Source organism: Cryptotermes secundus, unplaced genomic scaffold, assembly GCF_002891405.2.
Source record: "Cryptotermes secundus unplaced genomic scaffold, Csec_1.0 scaffold1747, whole genome shotgun sequence".
Classification (NCBI taxonomy): domain Eukaryota; kingdom Metazoa; phylum Arthropoda; class Insecta; order Blattodea; family Kalotermitidae; genus Cryptotermes; species Cryptotermes secundus.
In genome coordinates, this window is record NW_019744161.1 from 577,365 (window position 1) to 600,684 (window position 23,320).

At 43.1% G+C, this 23,320-nt stretch overlaps 2 protein-coding genes across 5 annotated transcripts in view; one reads left to right on the forward strand and one right to left on the reverse strand.

Annotated features, from left to right (window-relative positions):
- LOC111874617 (T-box transcription factor TBX10) overlaps positions 1-23,320 on the forward strand; it is a 68,008-nt gene that overhangs the window by 24,437 nt on the left and 20,251 nt on the right. For all 3 annotated transcript variants that reach the window (XM_023870254.2, XM_033755525.1, XM_023870255.2), the window contains exon 8: positions 9,287-9,405. In XM_023870254.2, coding sequence (XP_023726022.1) covers positions 9,287-9,405 — 119 coding nt within the window. The remainder of the gene's footprint in view (positions 1-9,286; positions 9,406-23,320) is intronic.
- On the reverse strand, positions 1,153-22,545 carry LOC111874616 (glucose dehydrogenase [FAD, quinone]). Of its 2 annotated transcripts, none has more exons than XM_033755524.1 (3): positions 22,525-22,545; positions 4,923-5,182; positions 1,153-2,650 (listed from the first exon to the last, which is right to left on the reverse strand). In XM_033755524.1, the coding sequence occupies exons 2-3, from the start codon at positions 5,074-5,076 to the stop codon at positions 1,314-1,316; spliced, it is 1,491 nt and encodes a 496-aa protein (XP_033611415.1). In that variant the 5' UTR covers positions 5,077-5,182; positions 22,525-22,545; the 3' UTR covers positions 1,153-1,313. The 2 variants fall into 2 exon arrangements, with proteins under 2 accessions (XP_033611415.1, XP_023726021.1); XM_023870253.2 differs by lacking the exon at positions 22,525-22,545 and adding an exon at positions 7,986-8,205.

A 23,320-nucleotide genomic window follows, 5' to 3' on the forward strand; every position in this document is an offset into this window, starting at 1 on the left:
GAGCTATAGATAGTGTTTACATACCAATGTTTGCTTCTGCTCACAAAGGATAAAAAGGACACAGACTTTGGGGAGAATGTTGAATTAGCAGTCTATAAGGCAGGGTTGGTATTTTTAATTTTTGTCTTCCTCTAACTGTAAGTATTGAGTGATATTATTTAATGTTTTTTCAACTGAACAGAAAGGGAAGCAATAAGGAAGGAAAGGGGAGAGCGAATGACGATAAAAATGTTTAAATTTTATGATGGAGAAAACAGCGAACGAGACAAACAGTGTAAATTATTGTAAGATTTGAGGCTTTCACGGCGGTGACTATGAAGAAAGCAGTCTTCTGGGATTTGGCACCGTGTATATGTGGTGTTAACCGACGTTTCGGAGGAACGTATCGCCTCCATCTTCAGGGTAGAAGGAAAAATATAAGAAATCCGCAAGAGAAGAGACCGTGAGAACCGGCAAAAGCAGTCTGCTTTATCAGTGTAAATTATTATTTCATTTAGGTAGCTCACATTTGCTCCCTAAGGAATCTTCAAACTCTTGGGAAAAAGGAACAATGCTGAACAATATATGATATGATACAAACTCCGTCCCAAGTGCAAACAATATATTATGTGTCCTTGATCTTGCTCCTTCACACTACATGTCTCGGCCTCAGACGGCCATCATCAGGTGTATAACACTCACGTTGCTGTGACACGTATAGAGTGTCGTACAGAGTGCAACAGGTTGCTTAAATACAATGATGCTGAACAAATGGAAAATACATATGACCAGTTCGTTTTACTTCATTATTTAGTAATTTACCATCACTGTTTACCAGTTAAGTTGCTTGAATAACTTAACGATATTTTATTAGATAAAAGTATTATTTAATTTATAGTAGACTGTCACACACCTAAATCGTTCCTTTTATTTCATCATTTGGTGTGTTCGTCATGATACTGGTCTTTATTTTGTTGAGATACAAATGTATTTGGACCATTGAATACTAACTTACTGACTGGCGGAACTACATACTACATTAATCACCCCTACACACTTTTTTATCTTTTCGTGAGATTATTTAGCTTATTATTTATGCCGTTTTCTGGGATATGGGGCCATGTAGATCTTGTGTTAACAGACGTTTCGGAGGAACATATCGCCTCCATCTACACAGCCCCACATCACAGTAGACGGCATTCTTCATTTTGCTTGAGTGTTCCCTGATTGTATTTTTAATATTGTTCACATCAAGTTTGTCTATACTGAATCTCGAATGTCTTATTGGCAGAACTAATGTTTATATGATAACAGAGTAACAAGTGTACAGTTTCTTATGCTCTTTCGATCTCATCATGAGCTCTTCCCCAGTATCTCTTAATCAAATCCGCTCCTTTCTCAGCGACCATGATTGTAGGGGCATTTATATTCCCGCTCACAATATATGGCATTATGGACGCATCAACAACTCTCAGTTTCCCTATGCCACGAACTCTTAATGAAGGATCTACAACTGCAGTTTCGTCGTCATCCGGTCCCATTTTGCATGTCCCACAGAGATGAAAAATTGAAAATTGAGATAAAAATTCAGGATGTCTCCAAAGAGGGTTCTTCCCGGTTTTGAAGTCATTTTCTGTTGGTAAAAATGTTGTGTTTAAAACGTAACCTGTGTTCTTCATTGCATATGTTTCTGCGAGTTGTTTAGCTACGTTAAAGATGTCGATGTGTATTTTAATGTCGTCAGGTTCGCTGAAGTAATTCTGATGGATGAGAGGGGATGAGAAAGGATCTGTAGTGTTGATGGTAATCTTGCCTCGGCTTTTGGGTCTGAGAACTGTTGGAAGAAATACCACTTTATCTGTTTCACTCTGTGTTTTGGCAGCCAGATCTAAGAAGAAAATCATTGCATCTGGATAATCGATGGATGAATTTGAATATTTTGTGTTTGTGTAAGCCACAACTTGGTTTAATTCTGTTGATGTCAAAGGGCCGTGCCTTTTAGGCTCGGCGTAATTCAATATATCCATTAATATACTGGTACCAGAAAACTGAGGCTTCTCGTGTTTGGGACGCGTGAAGAAAACACCAGGTGTTGAAGCGTGATCCTGAAGGTTTTCCCCTACTTTCAGATCTTTCATTACAGGAATACTCAGTGGTTGAAGAACTTCTTTCGGACCAATTCCAGAAAGCATGAGCAACTGTGGTGAATTAACGACTCCAGCACTGACGATAACCTCTCTGGAGGCAAAAATTTTACCTCCCACATGTCTATTTTTCTCTAAAATATACTGCACGCCATACGCCATATTAGATTCGTTTATGAGTATCTTGGTGACTCTGACATTTGTTACGATCTTAAGATTTGGTCTCCTCTTCAGTATAGGCTCAAGAAATGCTCTGTTTGTGCTCTGACGTAAGGAATTTCTTTGTGTCATTTGAGCGATCATGAATCCACTCTGGTGTTTACCATTGCTGTCTACTTCTGTATATCCTATTTCCTTAAAAGCTTCAGTGAGGCGACCCACCGTCTCACCCTGAAATGTGAACCTTCCGACGCTTAAATATCCGTCAACTCCGTGGTATTCCGTATCTTTACGAACATCCGGGTCCAAGTTATGTTCAGACTTCTTGAAATACGGCAGGACATGTTCAAAATCCCAACCTTCATTACCTGTACAGAGAGCACGCAGATTAGCTACAAAATATGAAGACACAAATGGACTTTCATATTACTTTCCATTTCTGTTCCTCAGTTACATTGTTTATAGAATATTACAGAGTTCCGAGTTAGAGATTACCGTATTTACGCATGTATAGTCCGCACATTTTTTGCCAAAAATTCAAGAGGAAAACTGGGGTGCGGCTTATATTCGAAATATTCGAAATCACACTTCATTTAAAAAAAATTAAACGTTGCCAAATTTTGGAATAATTTCTACTCCTGAAATAATATTCCAAGAAAATTATTTTTTCTATAATTTCTGTCTGAAAATTGTGCTGCGGCCTATACACGCACGCGGCCTATACATGCGTAAATACGGTAACTTGGACTGCTGAAATACCAGGGGTGTACAAGCAAACTGCCCTTGCAAATCTTAAGGAACTGGCCCGTAAAAAGCCTGGAGTAACTGAGAACTAAAAAGAACAGCTGACATCCTGGACGAGAACCGAACAAGAAGATTTCTAGAAAATAAAGCAGCAGCCACAACTATATGAGAGCAAGGATAAATATATTGGAAATTGTCATCATCATCGACATCATTAATTTTAAAGAATTAAGACTCAGTTCTGAACTGCCTAGATGTAAGGTAAAGTTGTCCTTGTGCTTAACTAATTAAGCACTACCCCATGAAGGGGGAAGGCGATACATAGATCCACATTATCTTGACCTCGACACCAGCTGGAGGTGAGTGGTCAGCTTCACGCCCCGACCGCTTTAACCCGGCGAAAGAGCCCCGGTACCAATTGGATAGGAAGTTGGATGGACCGCAGAGCCGGTCGGAACGACGTGAAGAAGAGAAAATTCTTGATCCCACCGGGATTCGAACTGCGATCACTCGGTCGTCCAGCCAGTAGCCAGTCGCTATACCCAATACGCTAGGAATAGGGCTCTTTAGTGTCATCCAGTTGTTCGGGCTGCGCAACAGGGCCACAGCGAAGGGTCCTATTCATTAAATAACGGATTGACGACGTGGCAGACACTCAACTTCCTTTAAAGAGAAGATAGTATGACGGGCACGAACCAAATTTGTTCCAGATTTTAAAAAAGTGTTTAGACCATACTTACAAATAGACTAATTATAATAATAGGCCGCGCCATAGCTCAAGCGGTTAGTCGCTGGCTTCCCACCGCGGCGGTCCGGGTTCGATCCAGGGTCCGTTCAAGTGGGATTTGTGGTGGACAAAGTGGCGCTGGGGCAGGTTTTCTCCGAGTACTTCGGTTTCCCTTGCCAATCTTCATTCCACCAATTTCTCCACATTCACCCTCACCTATCATCTGGGGCTGGTACACTAGGCCAGAAGTGGCCGCAGTGCAAGGGACTTTGTCCCACCCCCAATAGCAATAAAGAACAAATTATAATAACGTATAAATATTTTAATATATTCATGCACATGCTGTAATTGTTAAAGGCTAAGATATTATATTAATGGCATTGTAATGGTATTGTATGTATGTTTTGATATTGACCAATCACATTTTAATAGTAGTTTCCGCGTGTATTGCTATATCCTTCTGAAGATGGTCGCTCAGATTAAAAACGAGAAAAAATATTTATCAATCACACTGAACGGAGTTTGATAATCTTTTATGCTATTGCTAGTGTGACGGAGCAGGATGAACCAAACCAAATTACCTGAATCCTTTGACGCAATTTAAAAAGGTGGAAATACTCTGTTTCCTGATGAACAGCCAATCGATCGAAGTTCATGATCAAGGGATACTCATAAGTAGATTTAAAAAATGCCAAGTTATGGAACACAATCTGCTTCATGTTATATATTGTTAGGATTTAAAATTCATTAAAATATAAATATTAATAATTGGTCAGTGAATTTAATTCCTATATATTCAAAATAGCGCCGGTCACGGTAGCCGAGCAGTCTAAGGCATGTACTGTCTTCGTTCGCTTGGAAACCGGGATCGTGGGTTCGAATCCCACTCAGGCATGGATGTTTAGTTTGTATGTGTGCGTTTTTCTGTTTGTGTACAGGTAGAGGCCTTGCGACGAGCTGATCACCCGCCCAAGGAGTCCTACCGAATGTGTAAGATCTAGAAAAACCGAAGTGGACGGAGAAGTTCATGGAGGTAGACCTAGGCCCACCGGGGCTGTAGTGCCAAGGAAAAAAACAATTACTAAGGGGGGTATTGTGACTTCTGACACATCTAAACTTACAGAAGTACATTCTGACAGTTCCTGACAGTATCAGTAAGAGAGACTCACCCATTTGGGCCCAGTGGTCGTAGTCCAATTTGTTGCCCCTGAAGTAGAGCATAGCGTTGATGGAGCTAGAACCTCCAAGACCCTTCCCTCTGACGATTGGACATGGAAGTCCTCCGCAAATCACACCTGGCACTCCTTCGTAACTCCAGTCCATCCGGGTACCCCAAGAGTATGTAAAGAACCCGGGTACGTCGGCCTCGAAAGGCTCCTCTCCTCCTGCTTCTAGGAGAAGAACCGACCATTGGGGCACTTCGGACAGCCTGCGGGAGTTGAGTAGAGGTTGTAATAGGCCCCACAGTGCCATAGACCCTAAACGTAGGGTAAACCTACCCAGTTTTATGACATATTTCATGTTATGGCGGTAGAAATGTCCAGAATGATCAAGTCAAGGATGACGAGATGGGCTGGGAAATTAACACGAATGTGTGAGAAAATGAATACATGTAAGATATTGGTGGGAAACTCCGAAGGAAAGAGACCAATAGGAAGACCAAAACGTAATTGGGTGGATAATATTAAAATGTATTTTAGAGATATAGAATGAGGTGTTATGGATTGATCTGGCTCAGGATAGGGATCGGTAGTGGGTTCTTATGAAAGCGGTAATGATCTTTCGGGTTCGAAGTTCTTGAGTAGCTACACAACTGGTGAAGAAAGCAGTCTTCTGGGATTTGGCACCGTGTATTACAATATTATACACAACTGGTGGTTTATAAAGAAGGACTCAGCCCCATGAAATTAGTTACTCGTAGTTAGAACATGGTCGCGTTATCCGTAATGGAGTCATCTATGGCAACATGTTAGAACTACAGTGTATAGGATTTGAGTTCTCACAGCTGTGTTTACGGGAAGTTGTAGCTTATCTCCTGGGATATCACGCCGTGTACTGCTTTCATAGACAAGCAACGTTTAGGCGTATCACATCCGCCTCTGTTCTCATTCAAGAGCACCCAAAACTGCCTGCTTCGTGCTAGTTTCTTGCTTGACTTCTCTTCAACTCTGAAGATGAAGGGAACATGCTCTTCCGGTGTCCCGCATGAAACTCCAATCTAACAACTTCCATGTACGAACTTACAGCAATACAGCGACGCCAGTCGGCCGCTTAATGTAATCATATTGCAGTCTTTGTTAGGTAACGTGTCGTGGGCATACTGACCGTCATTATCAATTCAGAACAGTTTGCAATGGCTTGGATATATAACTGCCCAGCCCTACAGTTGCTTAAACCATCAAAGAGAGAAAGAGAGAGAAAGAAAAGGAAGTGAGTGACACTAAATTTAAGAAGGGGGGGGAGGGGGCATGCAAATTTTCCTGTTTTCAAGTTTCCGTGGCAGTGCCCTCAAGGCCTTCTGGTACAGGTTATTTGTGCGAGTCACGCACTGATTAGCAAATCAATTCAAGGTGCAGAGTTTCCTTGGAAAGTGGAAAGTCATGCAGATAGTCTAGCAATGTACATAAAAGCAGAATATTCATTACTGTATTCACAAAAACCCACCATTGGACCCTGGTTTCAGACAATTAAACTCTAGCTGTCTTAGTCCCGCGAGACGAGTTCAGTTGATTAAATTTAGGTGTCTTAGTCCCGCGAGACGAGTTCAGTTGAATAAATTTAGGTGTCTTAGTCCCGCGAGACGAGTTCAGTTGACTTAATTTAGATGTCTTAGTCCCGTGAGATGAGTTCAGTCGACTAAATTTAGGTGTCTTAGTCCCGCGAGACGAGTTCAGTCGACTAAATTTAGGCGTCTTAGTCCCACGAGAAGAGTTCAGTTGACTTAATTTAGATGTCTTTGTCCCGTGAGACGAGTTCAGTCGACTAAATTTTGGTGTCTTAGTCCCGCGAGATGAGTTCAGTCGACTAAATTTAGGTGTCTTAGTCCCGCGAGACGAGTTCAGTCGATTAACTCTAGCTGTCTTAGTCCTGCAAGACGAGTCCCAATGAAGACTCTTGACGGTTGACTGCGTGGAATTTGGGGTCTCGAATATAAGATATTCAGTAATGATTAACATAATACTAACACTTATAATTGTAATACATGTGTTGCAGAATAACAATAAAGAACTTTGTTTTTAATATGGCGAGACTCCAGTTTTTGACGGAATGAAAAATGGAACGCAAATTACAAGAGGCTGAGAATCGCTGATCTAGTCTACACTTTCATGTCTCGTATCAATAAGATACATGTAAATACAGTTAAGTTCTCGTTTAACGTCGTGGATACGTTCGTGTAAACAAGCGACGTTATGTGAAACGCCGTTTAATGGATCCATTGTTACCATAAGAAACTTAAGAAATACGTAGGTTACGTTCCTCAGCCTTATTTCGCCCCCACAACATGCACTGTAATATAGACACAACGAACGCGATTTTAAGAATCTGCAAATTCTTGGCTACCATGCATACAATTGTAAACTACAACAATATTTATGTAACAATTAGTACGATCGTTTCGCCGATGGCCACAGGTGAAGCCAGCTAGTGGCAGATGGGGGCCCGGTCTCGTCAACAGTGAGCACATGTTTGGGCAAGTAACTCCCCTCTTCGATCATTTTCTTAAACCTCGAGATAGACAAAGGCGTAATAACAAGTTAACACGACGCTGTGTGGAGCCTTGGTATGAAAACAATAGCAACCTAATAAGGAAACAGCGTTAAATGGGACGTTAAGCGAGAAATTTCTGCCTTTCCCGAACACATAGGATATTTCCTGAGATTTTTTTTTACGTTGAGATTTTCCGAATAAAATTTTCTATTCAGTTCTTGTTTGTCCTGTAACACATTTAATGACGATACCAGTAACTTAGACTGAGTAGTGTGAAAATGAAAAATAGTATATTGGAAATTATGTGTAAGGAAGAGGTCGTGGCCTGTTTTAACGTACTCTACCCACATTTGGCGACAGGTGCTGAAGAATGTGGAAGAAAGCATCTCCAATATTTAGAGAGTCCCTTTACATGATCACATTTCAGGACATTCTATATTAAATTCAAACCAATCTCTGACCTACACGTACCTACCAGTGAAGTCGACAGCGAAGTCAGCTGTTATATTGGTGAAGAGACTCACCTGTTAGCCAGGACGCACCCCGCTGACCCACCACCGACTATTACAAAGTCATAGCGGTCTCCATCGTGAATTTTAGAAGGTGACCTGAGGTCAGATGGGGTCTGTGCGTTGATTAGCGATGTCACTAAACTCATTAGAACCTGCATCTGACTCAAACCCGTGCAAGTAGGCTCCATCCTGACTATCCCAGCGCCTGAATAAGTCTGTAGGCATGCGGTAACTCAAGGATATGTTGGGTGCACACAGTTCCTTCTGCGGTTGTCGTCGTATTTTCCCCTTACGTAATAATTATCGCGACTTTCATTGACATAAAAAGCATTTTTATACTGTGACACAGGCTGGTTTCAAACGACTGTTAACTCAAGGATATGTTGGGTGCACACAGTGCCTTCTGCGGTTGTCGTCGGTATTTTCCCCTTACGTAATAATTATCGCAACTTGCATTGACATAAAACGCATTTTTATACTGTGACACAGGCTGGTTTCAAACGACTGTTCTTATCATGAAATATTAGTGACCCTAACTACATACAAGTAGGACTCTGCTTTCTAACTGATTCATGCTGCTTTCTTGTACGGATTATTTTTCAACCCTGAAGATTGAGGCGATATGTTCCACCGACATTTATGGTTGACTTTTGACAGACTACATGGCGATATATCACAGAAGACAGGATTCTTAATAACCACCGCTGTGGGAACTTCAAATCCTCTAGAAACTCCGAAACGTCAGTAATGAGTGGTATATTTAAATTAAGTATGTGTTCGAAATATTGTCCATAAAATTCGAAGCTCTTTGTAAATCGAAGTCCACTCTGTCGCGAATGTACTTTAACATGGCTGGGCTGTTGGAGACAATTTCTGCTTGAATTCGCTGCTTTAAATAATCCGTATTATACCATTTAATCAAGGTTTATCGGACACCTATCCCTATAACAGGGATTGCCTTGATGTTCTAGGGCTTCAACGATTTCTCGTTGGTCTGGACATTTTTTCGATGGACTATTTTACAGTGCTAGCCGCACTAAGGCCCTGGGGTTGACTCAGCCTCTAACAGAAATGAGTACCAGGAATTAATCAAATAATTTCCTGGGGAGTAAAGCGCGGCCGGCGGGTAGGGATGACAACCTTACCGCCACCTTTGAGCCCATTGTCTAGATAATGTGGGAGCCTCGACTTCTCACAACTCTATGGGCCTTCACGACCTGTTACAGGGATAGCTTTACTTTTTTACTTTACAGTTTTTTTCGGGGCCTTATTATAATCACTGTAGTCAATTTGCTGTCCTTTGTATATTATAGCGGTGTGGATGTCCTCAATCATCCTCAGCTAGGGACATACCAGAGGCTGAGGAATCCTTCCAGGTGCAGCAACCGTGCGCCATCTTGCAGTGTCCAGTTTGGCACCAAGGAAACCAAAGGTCAGTACAAGATTTGTGGTTTTTATGATATTGAAAATTCAAAGTGTTTTCTTCCAGTTTAAAATTCTCACCACCTGCGACAGTAAACGTGTACAACTAATTCTTTTTGTTTAATTTTATCTTCGTTCTTGTACCTCTGATGACGTGCGAATCTGAGTTGTGTTATCCTGCTGTGTCAGTTTAGAATGTTCTGTATTAGCCGGCAGCGGAGCCGAAACAGACTGAACAAGAAAGCAGGGGAAAAAGTACATGTTTTTAATTACGCATCACACCATTTGGAGAGTGGAGACAAAATTCCACATATTCTTAACCTCAGACCTATATGAAGGTAAGTAGCTAATATTCATGCCCCGGCCACTTTGACCACCTGGGAAGTCGTCCCCAGTACCCCTCGGATAGGAGCATGGTGGAACCCAGGGACTTGTCTCAAAGCTGTAGGGAATACCATGTCGAGTATCGAACCCCGATTCAACGGTCATCCATTTCAGATCCTAGTGACTATAATGAATGAGGTACAAGTACGAGGCTGACAAGGCGAAGACGTGAGAAATAAAAACGACAAGAAGTAGAGAATATTGTCAAGGTTAGGAGGTTAACGTGACTAATAATTGTGGATTCTAGATTTGATCATTGGGTTTATTTGACGTCGCCTTCACACTTACACGCAGTTATAACAGTTCACACACTGAACTACTTCTAGATACAGACTTCCTCTCTGCGTAGCTCGCTGATTCACTGCCGAGTCACTTCTTCCGCGTTCCGTCGTATTGTCGTTTGTCGAGTCGAAGTCCAAGTCACATTGCGACCGACGGTCGGTCAGTAAGTCTTGGTGTCGAGCCCAATCTGGGCCTCATGACCAGATATTTATTACTGTTTGGTATTTACGGTCTTGTTTTTGTGGGACACCATCTCTGACGAGAGGACGGGTCTGCCTTTTGTATATGCTGCTGGTCCTTGCCAGTGCAGTCTTTCTGGGGTCCGAGGCCCTTGGGACTGGAGACCATATTTTAATGTCTCAGATCTGAGACTTCCTTTTTCGTCGTCTCCTACGACTCGCAGGGTCACGGTGGAGGTATTCGACCCCGCCTCCACACGTCTCCTGTTTTATATCTGCTTGGCGTACCGAATAAGGGACACCGAGCCGAACAGTTCGTTTCTTAGTTGTCATGAGAACGAAATCTCCGTTGCTGTGAGAATACACGTTTAACTCGTCGTTGCCCAGCAACTGACTGTTTACGTTGCTTAGCAGACATCTGTTCACATATCGTTACCTATGCAATGGATTCACATGTCATATTATGTTTGAGGAAGATAAGAAGAAGAAAATATAATTTGGGATAAGAATAAATGATTCCTTACGATTGATAAGTTTCCGTTTTATTTGCGAGCACTACTCCAATAGACATAGGCCTACTGGTTTTTTACTCTGAACGCTGCAAAGTTATGACTGTACTCTTTGACTTTGCAGTAGAAGAGATCTGGCAACAAAGCCACATTCTTCCGTCTGAAGTGAGGCTTGCTATGACACAGATACACGAGGCCAGGGATCATTAAATCGCAGATGGATTGTAGGCTATACTTTTCAGACGGAAAACGGGAACCTGCTGCCTTAATTCTTCATGGTTCTATCTTCACATTTTGTCGAATAAAGAAAACACGTATACAGTATTTCAAACGCCAATATTTGAACACAGGAGACGGAATAAAACGTAATTATTTCTTTGTAATTTCTATTATGATTCGCTCAGTTTTATCGTGTATATTTAGTCCGTATTTATTAAGAAACTAAATGAATTTGAAACCTGAAAAATAACGAAAATTGAGGGTAGAGGCATTAAGAACGGCAAATAGATGATTGGACGGACAGAAGATAATAATGTGCGTAAACACAAAAGCAGAAAAGTATATTTGGTTTTGAAGAAAGCAGTCTTCTGGGATTTGGCACCGTGTATATGTGGTGTTAACCGACGTTTCGGAGGAACGTATCGCCTTCATCTTCAGGGTAGAAGGAAAAATATAAGAAATCCTCAAGAAATCCGAAACGTCGGTTAACACCACATATACACGGTGCCAAATCCCAGAAGACTGCTTTCTTCATAGTCACCGCTGTGAAAGCCTCAAATCTTACATATTTGGTTTTGCACATTTCCTTCTGGCAAATGTGGTGAGACATTTAACACAGCAAATTCCGTTTCCTCGGTTTTCCTCGGTTCCTGTCTGCAGATTATTTTATATAATATTGATATATTTTGGACGTAACTTACGAAGCAGTTGTACAGTTCCCTGCCTATGACCAGTGATTCAGTGTAGTAAGTAGTTCAAATTATTCCTCATGTTTTCAAAATTACCAGTCTTTTCTTCTGGGAAAATTTAAACAAGAAAGACCAAATCCAAGAGGCTGGTCTAGAGGTAACGCTCCAGACTTATATTCGGGAGGTATAAAGTAAAGTAAAGCTGCCACTGTACCAGGCCGTGAAGGCCCGTAGGGTTGTGAGACGTTGAGGGTCCCATATTATCTAGACAATTGACTCAATTGTCAGGCTTACGCGCCGGCCGCGCTTTACTCCCCAGGAAAATTATTTAATTAATTCTGGTACTCATTTCTGTTAGAGGCTGAGTCAACTCTAGGGCCATAGTGCAGCTGGAAGGATTAGGTCAATTGAAAAAAATCACATGACCTTATCGGGACGTGAACCCGCGACCTTCCGGCTTATAGTATAGTCCCTCAACCAACTAAACTACCGCGTGCCCCCGTAATCGGGAGATATTCCATTCGAATCTCGGCCGAGACACGTGCTTTCTTCAGTATCTATCGGTAAATGCCGAGATAACACCTCAAATAGGCCACGACCGCTGCCTTCAAATACATAACTTCATTACTGAAAGCGTCGTTAAAACACACGAAAGTAAATTATAATTATTAGGAGAAGAAGGGAACAAGTTTAATTTATGAATTTGTGTAATAAAATGTAATCTTGTCAGTGTAAGGGCGGGCTAAGGGCTGGACGGTTGGGGTTCGATTTCCGTCGGGGCAAACACTTTGTTTCTACTCTACAGTGTTCAAACCTTACGTGGCGCCCACTCGGCCTCCTATACAATGGGTACCAGTGGCTCTTTCTCCGGGGGTAAAGCGGCCTGGGCGTGAAGCTGATCAATCCAACTAGGTCCGAGATAAAGAATGGTATAAATACACTTCCACCAACCATAAGTCTTCATGGCGTAATTAATTAAAGCAAAGGGACAATTTTACCTTTACCTGTAGACTAGTTCTGAAAACGCCCATGAAGTGTTATCCTGTAGAGTCTAACACAATAAATTAGATATTTAAAGGATGTAATATCGGCCTGTTTATAAGTTAGCATGTCCGGTGGATGTTAAGGCTCAGAAAACATATTCGCAGGGCAAGTTTTGGAGTACACCCTTTGCAGAATACAAACTCCGTGGCTTTAATCCTCAAGCGAACTATACCGATCGAGCGACCGCCGCTTGTCGGCGAAGTTACTGTCAACTTTAGCAGATAGAGGATGTCGCGTGGCCAGCGCAACGAATCCCCACGGCCGTTAATTTCGGTTTTCTAGACCGGAGCCGTTATTTCCTTGAAATAGCTCCTCGATTATTCTCACGAGGCTGGGACCTTTGCACAATAAGCAATCAGAAATCCCTGATCATGTTTAAGTGACTGATCGATTGGAGAGGGAACAGATGAACAAGAGAGGAGTAGGGAAGACAAGGTCATGATTCATTTGAAAGTAGGTCAGATGTTCCGGTAAATTTCCTCTGGAAACTGAGGAACACCACGAAGATTACAGACAAGATATTCGCTAAATCATCCGTGAGGGAACTGACTACGGCCGAAACACATCCGCCCTTTCAGTCCGGCACACACTAACACCCGGAATACAACAAAACCATATCACTTTTTGCCAACGTTTCTAAAAACAGACTTGTAGGCTGCGGGGGCATGAGGAAGAAGAATCAACTTAAAGCGTTCCAGAAAAGAGATACCAGCGCATCTGGGGAGCCCCGTTTATATATTCCAGATGTGAAAGGTCAGTGCTGAAGGCGGGAAAAAATATTCCATTCTGCAATTGTTACATATAAGCACTGCAGAGCGCTCCTTGACCGGCTGCCGAGATGTCAGTGCAGTCTTAGAGTCTAGACAATCCTTGTGAAAGGACTACACAAAGTGCCCCATTCAATGGGCTATGGGACCAGGAATTTCTTACGAAGTGTAGGTCAAGTGGGGCCGATCATAATGACCGTGCGGTCTAAGGCATGACGTGTCTTTGCCCCCTCAAATACTGGGATCGTGGGTTTGAATCCCACTTGAGGCATGGATGCTTGTGTTCGTTTATTCTGTGTTTATGTTCTTCTGTGTGTGTGTAGGGAGCGGCCTTGCTATGTGCTGATCCCCCGTCTAAGGAATACTATCGACTGTGTAAGGTAGGCTGCACAAAGGCATTCGTCAAGACATGTAACAGTCAAGACACGATATCTGTGACATGACGCAAAGAAAGGAGCACAGTTGAAACGAATGAGATTATGAAAACCGATGCACATCGGTCTGAGTCATGATGCTGACGCTGACGCATCACGAATGAAGCAAGACTGGGTCTTTTGTCTCAAGTCTTTACGATTGTCTTGACGCAGTTGGTGTGCGGTCGCCCTAAAAGATCAAGAAACTGAAAAAGCGGCCAAGGTCCAACAAAGGGTTGTAGAGCCACAGATAAGACACGTAAATAAATGGGACACTGCCAGATTCTAAATCAAATGTTAGCAAACATTTCCTGAATATAATTATCTTTCAATTTCTTTCTGAACATAATTCTGATTTGTTACTGTCGTTTCCAAATATTTATTCTCTAGCCACATTTTCGAAAGAATTATTAGATGTCCTTACATTATATTTCTGGTATGCATTCCTGTAACGATATATTAACATATAGGCTCACATTTTAATTTATTTGTATTTACTTCTATACCGGCCGCCTGTGTGGTCTAGTGGTCAGCGTTCCTGGCTACAGATCCAGAGGTCCGGGTTCGATTTCCGGCGCTACCATATTGTTTTCTGAGAAGTAGTGGGTCTGGAACGGGGTCCACTCAGCCTCATGATGATAATTGAGGAGCTATTTCAAGGAAATAGCGGCTCCGGTCTAGAAAACCGAGATTAACGGCCGTGGGGATTCGTTGCGCTGACCACGCGACACCCTCTATCCTTAAAAGTTGGCATTAACTTCGCCGACAAGCGGCGGTCGCTCGGTCGGTAGTGTTCGCTTGCGGACTAAAATCACGGAGTTTCACTTCTACACCTTCTCAATTTCTAGCGTTAATGGAACATCTGCGTTTCTCTTCACGACTCTATCTACGATTCCGTTGAGCGAATTAACTCTTATCACCCTACACAAGAAACTTACATGTTCCACTCAAATTCCAGTCCCTGCTTGATTTCTTACCCCTTCCTAATGATACAATATTATAAACTGAAGCTTGAAATTAATGGCGATAAAGCATTCGTTGATAGCTTTCGTGCCTACCTAGGTCTTCCAGTTAGGCGAAGAAAGTTAAATACGGAAAATTACGATAGACTGAATTGTGGCATGCAAGAGAACAACATGTCGTCCACGCATTATTTAAAACACCGAGAAAAATTAAGTGTGTATGATTCATCAAAATATAGATCTAGGCCTATTGCTGAGAAATGTATAAGCCTTAGTGACGGCCTACGGGCTGGAAGGCGCGGGGTTAAAGCGGCCGGGGCGTGAAGATACCCACTGACTTCCACCTAATGCCGAAGTCAAGAATGGTGGAAATATACTTTCATTCCCACACATGTCTTAATAGCCTGATAATTAATTAAGTACAGGCATAATTTTACATTATTATACAAAAATATAATTTTGCCTGTGGTTCTGTATGGGTGTGAAACTTGGTCTCTGACATTAAGGGAGGAACATATACTGAGAGTGGTTGAGAACAAGGTGTTGAGGGGAATATTTGGACCGAAGAGAGATGAAGTGACAGGAGGTTGGAGAAAACTGCATAATGAGGAAGTTTATAACTTGTACTCTCCTCCAAGTATAATTAGAATGATCAAGTCAAGGAGGATGAGGTGAGCAGGGCATGTAGCACGAATCGTGGCTAAGAGGAATGCATGTGTGATATTGATGGGAAAGCCAGAGGGAGAGAAACCACTGGGAAGACCAAGACGTAGGTGGGTGGATAATATTAATTAAAATGGATCTTAGAGAGATAGGATGGGATAATTTGGATCGGATCGATCTGGTTCAGGATAGGGACCGGTGGAGGGCTCTTGTTAATACGGTAATGAACCTTCGGGTTCCATAAAATGCTTGTAGCTGCAAAATTGGCAGCTTCTCAAGAAGGGCTCAGCCTCATGAGTGAGTTATATAGATTATACTGGACATGTCCAGATTGTGTAGATCTGGAATGGCGAGTTTTGGCGAGGGAGTTTCATTAGTGAGTTTGATGGTCCGTCAACTGTATAAGTGTAGACCCTACTCATCTCAGCTAATGAGTTCAGTATATTTACGCAGTTAGTTAACAATTAATTAATTAACAATCTCTCTCTTTTCTGTTGCTCCCACTTGGAGCGTAGGGTATCCGTCAAACGCCTCGTTTCACTTCACTCGGTAGCACTTTTTGGACGGGGAATCAGCCCAACTCAACGCCGGTACGTACACACAACACAAACGCAGAATAAACACACACAGACATCCATGTCTCGAGTGGGATTCGAACTCACGATCCCAGTGTTCCAGCGAGCGAAGAGAGAGAGATTTCATGCCTTATACCGCGCGGCCACTGTCAGCCATTCTAGACTTTTTATTTACAGAGACTAGGAACAGAACGACGCCATGTTGCAGATCAAGACCAGGCACCAATCATGAACGATCGGTAGATAACAATGATTCTGAACGGAGGCTATCACGAGATATTGTCGCCTTGCGATCATCAGCGAAGAATTAAGGAACTGATTATATTTATATCTTCTTGAATATGACGTCATGAACACCGGCAAATATCAACAGACGTATCGAAGAACATATATCTCCATCTTCAGGGTCGAAAATTCAAGTTCATCCGCAACGTCGGTTGACTTTCACCGGAATACACAGCGTGATGATCCGAGAAGATAGAAAGCTTCATAACCACCGTTGTGAGAACCTGACCTCACATCCAGTAAGTGGTTAAGAAATTGTTACGAAAATATTAAAACTCTAGTAGCCGGGATAGCGTAGTCGGTTTAGCGACTTGCTACGGGCTGAACGGCCGAGTTCGAGTCCCGGTAGGATCAAGAATTTTCTCCTCCCCACTTCGTCCATATCCAACCTATCAAATGGGTACCGCGGGCTCTCTCCCCGGGGTTAAAGCGGGCGGTGTGTGAAGCTAACGTCTCTATTCGAACTAATAACGATATCAAGAAGATGTGGGTCTATACATCCACTTCCCTATACGCCTCCTAAGCACATAGACATCTCTTGTAGACGTCCAGCAATACTTCCGAGATACCAAGCAGCCACCGAGCTCAACATTCCTCGTCATCTCCGTCTGCTGCGTCACCTGCCCTCCAGCCTATTACGTAAGACAGTTATTTGCTAATCTTACTGAAATTCGAACCCAGACGCATGGAGTTGCCCCCATTTTGCAAGTCGCTTCGGTCTGTTTATTTTCTCAGATAATAAAGAGATGGTGGCTGGATCATAGCTGGAGATTCTCAAAGCGCGTCATAACGTGTCCTACCGTAAATTATATCATCAACCAATAGCAGGACAGTTCCGCTGTTACGTGCAGCCAATGGAGTACTGAATGCATCCCTTCTCCTATCTCAGGTAAACAGTGCTCATTTAAAGTGAGAGTGGAATAAGGAACCATTTGACGCTCTTTGGAGCTCAAGCGCCCAAGTGAACTAACGCCCTTTCTGCATCACAGACGCTAACGTCGAATTCATCAGAGAGACTACAGGAGCTACGAAATATTCATTATTTTATGTCATTGCACTTAAAGGAAAGTGGATGTTATGACAGAAGACGTTTAATTTGTGTCTTTTGGGTCATGACACAGGACAATAATCCTTTATCCGCACTATGGCCCTGGAATCGACTGAGCTTCTAACAGAAATGAGTTACAGGATTCTTCCTGGGGGTAAAAGGCGACCGGAGCTTAAGGCTGATAACCTCACCGCAATCTGTGAGCCGATTTTCTAGAAAATTTGGGAGTCTCGACGTCTCACAATCTTATAGTGGGCCTCCACGGCGTGTTAGAGGGATAGCTTTATTTTTTTATCACTGTGCGGGATTAGCATTCTGCCTCCATGTTCAGCGTGGAACTGAAGATGACGGCAGAATTTTCCTTCACAACGACGGCATGATCCCCGAAACTGCTGAACTAATTTCGACGAAACATGGCATTGAGCGGTTACAAAACTAATTTAATACTGGTCCAATTGGTGCATTGAGCTGGCGGGAGAGCTCAGACGGTAACACGATTAGGCTATGAGCTAGACTTGAGATATCTGAGTTCAACTCCCGGCAGGGGCAAGAGATTTTTCATTTCTTCATTGTATCCAGACCGGCTCTGGGGCCTGGGTAAAACCTATTCAGTTGGGCCCAATCGGTAGAGCTAGTTCCCTATTTCCTGACTGAGTAGTTTTACCTGAAGAAGGAGAAAGAATCCAGTCTCTGAAAGGTTGCGTTTTGAAAAATAAACAGGACGGTTTTTAGTTAGAGACAAGAGGATGGATGATGTCCAGGAACATATAATATTTGTACTATACTTATTTAATTACTCATGGAGCTGAGCCCTTCTTGAGGAGCCGCCAATTCTGCAGCTACTCAAGAATTTCCCAGCATTTTATGGAACCCGAAGGTTCATTCCGGTGTTCACAAGAGCCCTCCACTGGTCCCTATCCTGAGCTAGATCTATCCAATTCATACCATCCCATCCTATCTCTCCAAGATCCATTCTAACATTGTCCACTCACCTACGCCTTGGTAGTCCTTGTGGTCTCTTTCCTTCAGGCTTTCCAACCAATATTCTATACGCATTCCTCGTCTCCCCCATTCGTGCTACATGCCCTGCCCACCTCATCATCCTTGACTTCATCAATCTAATTATACTTGTAGAAGAGGACAAGTTATGAAGCTCCTCATTATGCAGTTTTTTCCAACCTCCTATCACTTCATCCCTCTTCGGTCCCAATATTTTCCTTAACACCCTCAGTCTATGTTCCTCCCTTAATGTCAGACACCAAGTTTCACACCCATACAGAACCACAGGAAAAATTATAGTTTTGTATATTCTAATTTTTATGTTTTTGGACAGCAGACGAGAAGACAAAAGGTTCTGGACAATATTTATACTATACTGTACATAATATTTGTACCATCGTCACAACCTCTTGGATCTGATTTGTAAGTATGTTTGAATTTCCTACTGCAGTATGAATAGCGGAAGTATGTTGAAACAGAATGTAGTAACTTGCTAATGATGGCGTAAGAACCTACGTCGCTAATTGGCGATGATGCAGCCTTGTTCCCTTACTGGATTGAGAATATGAGTAACTGAGAATGTCATTAAAAGGAAGTGAAATTGATCCCTGTGCCTAATTAGTTACCCACTAATCCATGACGACAGCCGGTCACGGTAGCAGAGCGGTCTAAGGCATGCACTGCCTTCGCTCGCTTGGAAACCGGGATCGTGGGTTCGAATCCCACTCAGGGCATGGATGTTTAGTTTGTGTGTGTGCGTTTTTCTGTGTTTGTGTACAGGTAGAGGCCTTGCGACGAGCTGATCACCCGCCCAAGGAGTCCTACCGAATGTGTAAGATCTAGAAAAACCGAAGTGAACGGAGAAGCTCATGGAGGTAGGCCTAGGCCCACTGGGGCTGTAGTGCCAAGGAAAAAAAAAACCATGACGACATATGGGGGACTGAAGGTATAGATCCACAACTTTTTATTTCCGCCTAGTGCCCAAGTGGGAAGATGGATGTGAGTGGCCATTTTACCCCTGGGAAAACAATCCCCAGGACCCATTCGATAGGAGTCTGGGGGGGACCCAGGGTCGGTCTGGACACTATACTGTAGAGAAAATCTCTTACCCTTACTAGGAATAGATCCCCGGCCTGTCGCTATATAGACTGAGTAATTCCGGCTCTTAAAAAGTGTAAAGCTATTCCTGTAACAGGCCGTGGAGACCCATAAGATTGTGAGAGTTTGAGATTCCCACATCTTCTAGACACTCGGCTCACAGATGGCGGTGAGGTCGTCAGCCTTATGCGCCGGTCGCGCTTTACCTGTAGGAAGATTCCTGGTACTCATTTCTGTTACAGGCTGAGTTGACCCCAGGACCATAGTGCGGCTGGAAGGATTAGATCAATTGAAAAATATCCAGTAACCTCATCGGGAATCGATCCCGCGATCTTCCGCCTTGTAGCATAGTGCCTCAACCAATTACGTTACTGCGAGTCCCTCTTCCGGCTCCTACGTCGTTAAATAAATTACAAATAATCAGATACATCAGAAAAGGACCGTGTACTGTTGAGTTGCGTGTAGTCGTAACGTTGTATACCCGGGACCCAGTGAGATCCGAGCCCAGAATGGCCGTGATGCAGTAGGCTCTGCTTGTTAGCGAGCCCCAGGAGAAAGCAACACCGCATTCCTGTATGACGGACGGGTTGCCCACACCGTAACGTGCTCTCATATTATCTGCCCGCCATTACAAGAAGTGCGACATTTAGCCAACCAGCCAGAACGATGATACAGGAGAGAGTCTGTAAGGCGATTCCTGGTAGCAGACCAAACCGATCTCTTTCGTACTGCAGAACACCAACATAACGGACAAGATTACGTTGCAGCAGTTGCTCCCAGATTTTGGCGGCACGTCAGCACCTTCTTGGCTGATTGATCGTCTGACACTGTTCTGCAGATTGCCCGGAGGCAAGGTAAGAGCACGCTAGGGAACACTCTCCAAAGAAACACCATTTTATACGGGGTTTCAATTATGTTTAAAGGAAAATGGATGGAGTAACTCGGTTTTTATTTTAGACTTCCAGAAACTCCTTACTTCGAATCTCGAATGCATTACCATTTACCTCCTATGAGAATTATTTTATTTTTATTGTTTATTTATTTTGTATTTGCTTCCTTAATATTTATAGCGACTACACTATGAGCTCGACCACCGAGTAGAGTAATACGGGTTCGATTCCTGGACAATGTAAGAGATCTTTCTCTCCATATTGTACAAACCGCCCCTGGGGCCCACCCAGCTTCCTACAGAGACGATGTCGAGGTTTTCCCCCCGGGGATAAAGCTATTTGGGAGTGAATCTGCCCAATCAGTTCCATCAAATGCCGAGGTTAAGTCATCTGGTCCTGGTGCTTAATGAAGTAAGCATAGAAACGGGATAGCGTAGTCAGTATAGCGACTGGCTACGGGATGGACGACCGAAGGGTCGGAGTTCAAGTCCCGGTGGGGGTAAAAATTTTCATTTTACGTGGTCCAGACCGGCTCTGGGGCCTACCCATCCTCCTATCCAAGGGGTACAGGGGCCATATTCTCGAGGGTAAAGCGGCAAGAGCGTGAAGCTGACCATTCACCTCCAACTAATGCCGAGGTTAATATAATGTGGACCCATACATCCACTACCCCATACGCCTTCATGGCGTAGTGCTTAATTAGTTAATCACAGGGACAACTTTAACTTTTTTTACCTATTTTTATAAGGAAACCTTTATATTTTATTGAACAGCCCAAATTTAAATTAATAATTATAAAGTCGCAGTGAAGTGTCGAAGCTCAAGCAATTTGGTTTTCTTCAGTGGAAGCAAGTCGCCGCGTCCTAATGAGTGATGGGCGGGCAAGACGCCTCAGCTTCAAGTGTGAGGGTAATTTATTACTCAGTGTGCCTTGAGACTTTGACAGGAAGAAAGAAGGATGATGATGTAGAACAAAGTAAATGGTGGGAGGAAAAACGTAACAAAAGCAAAGTGTCAGAAGATATATCCACTCGCAGATGAGGGGGAGTTCGCTGGCTCAGTAGCCATCTGAACTAATTAAAATCTCTCTTCTTTCGTTTCCTTCCTAATCCACGTTCAGCTAAACCTCACAGTTACTGTGAAAACCAATCTAACGTGTATATATTCTCACTCCTGAGGGCCTCAGTTCTTGATCGCGTTTCGGCGTTTAGCATTTTCCTTCTTCCTTTTCCTCGATCCAAATGAAGACCTAACACTAACTAACGTAAATATGATCTAAACGTTTGTGACGATGGTCCATTAGTACAAATATTGTACTTTTTTGGACATTATCCAGGGTCTTGTCTTTATCTAAAAACAGTCCTGTTTATTTTTTAAACACAACGTTTCGGAGACTGGATTCTGTCTCCGTCTTCAGGTAAAACCTACTCAGTTGGACCCAATCTATAGAGCTAGTCCCTATCTCCGGACTGAGTAGCGCTTAATTAGTTAAGTACAGGGACAATTTTACCTTTTTACCTTTACCACTGAAGGAGACTTCTAGATTTGTATACATATTTTTAAATGACGCTGAAATCGGCGCATCTGCAGGAATAATTTCATAACAAAAGATAAGAACACACATTACTTGCTGCATTATTTGAGGTCATCATGACGGTGACTATGAAGACTATTATCTTCTGGAATGTAGTCTGATACAAGTTGACCTACGTTTCGGAGGAATGCAATGACTAAATTTTGAGGAGCGAAGAGTAAGCAGCCGTGTAGTCTGATTAAATTTGCTGCATCCCTGCTTTTCTCTTGCTGGCTGCAAGGCTTTCTCTTCACCGTGAAGATGTAGGCAGTACGTTCCTCCGAAACGTCGATGAACTTCCGCCAGACTACATTACGTTATACCCAGGAAGACAGTACCCGCCATGATTTGTTTCAGTTACATTTACTGACGTAACATATGTAGGAAGACTGAATGGAACGCCGTTTCGGCTGGGCTTCTCATGTCACGGTTTTCGAGGCAGCCTCTTATTTATCTCGTCTCAAAACAGATTTATAAGCATATTAAGCGCTTTCACGTTTTTTTTTTGTGTAACTATATTAAAAAAGATAAATCTATCCCTGTAACAGACCATGGAGGCCCATAGGGTTGTGAGACGTCGAGGCTCCCACATCTTCTAGATATTCGGCCCACAGACGGCGGCGAGGTCCTCAGCCTTACGCACCGGCAGCCCTTTACCCCCGAGGATAAATCCTGGTACTCATTTCTATTAGAGGCTGAGTCGACCCCAGGGCCATAGTGCGGCTGGAAAGATTATGTCAATTAAAAAAATAGTACATCATCGGGAATCGACCTGCGACATCCCGGCTTGTAGCATAGTGCCTCAACCAATTATGCTACCGAGTCCCCCTAGTAACTGTAATACATTTCGATTTAATATAATCCGATAAACTCGATTAAATGACAATATAAAATAATATTGATTACCTCAATACCCCGGCATGTTTCGATTCCGAAGTGTCATGATCAGGGGTGTTCAGTTAGCCTATGTAAGCGGCCTCCGTAGTCTAGGGGTAACGTTCCCACCTCATGATTCAAGGAACGCGGGTTTTTAAGGGCGGAAAAATTCAGGGAACAAGTCCTCCGGGAGGGACTTTAAGCCGTGGGTCCCGTGTCGTAGATTTACGGCACGTAAAAGATCCTCATTCCTCTAGGAGACCTCTGAGCTAAATTAGGCAAGTTTCCCGCCTCTGGTAGATGGGAGAAGCATCAAGGAACCGAGGGCCGACCTCGTTGGCTCAACGGGGCTGATAGCACGCACCAGTACCGGTAGGGTATGGCGACTGGTAGAATATCAAAGGGGGACGTACAATGGATCAACAACTGGTGGCGGTGCATGGGGAAACCCACCCCCTCCAATAATAATA

What these genes read in the sequence shown, in the direction of transcription:
- LOC111874616 (XM_023870253.2), bottom strand. Translation starts at nt 8,161, where the DNA reads ATGGAGCCTACTTGCACGGGTTTGAGTCAGATGCAGGTTCTAATGAGT. An exon ending in GGGTGCGTCCTGGCTAACAG is followed by an intron (nt 5,183 to 7,985) that starts GTGAGTCTCTTC and finishes CAACTCCCGCAG; the next exon opens with GCTGTCCGAAGTGCCCCAAT. An exon ending in CGACCACTGGGCCCAAATGG is followed by an intron (nt 2,651 to 4,922) that starts GTGAGTCTCTCT and finishes CTCTCTGTACAG; the next exon opens with GTAATGAAGGTTGGGATTTT.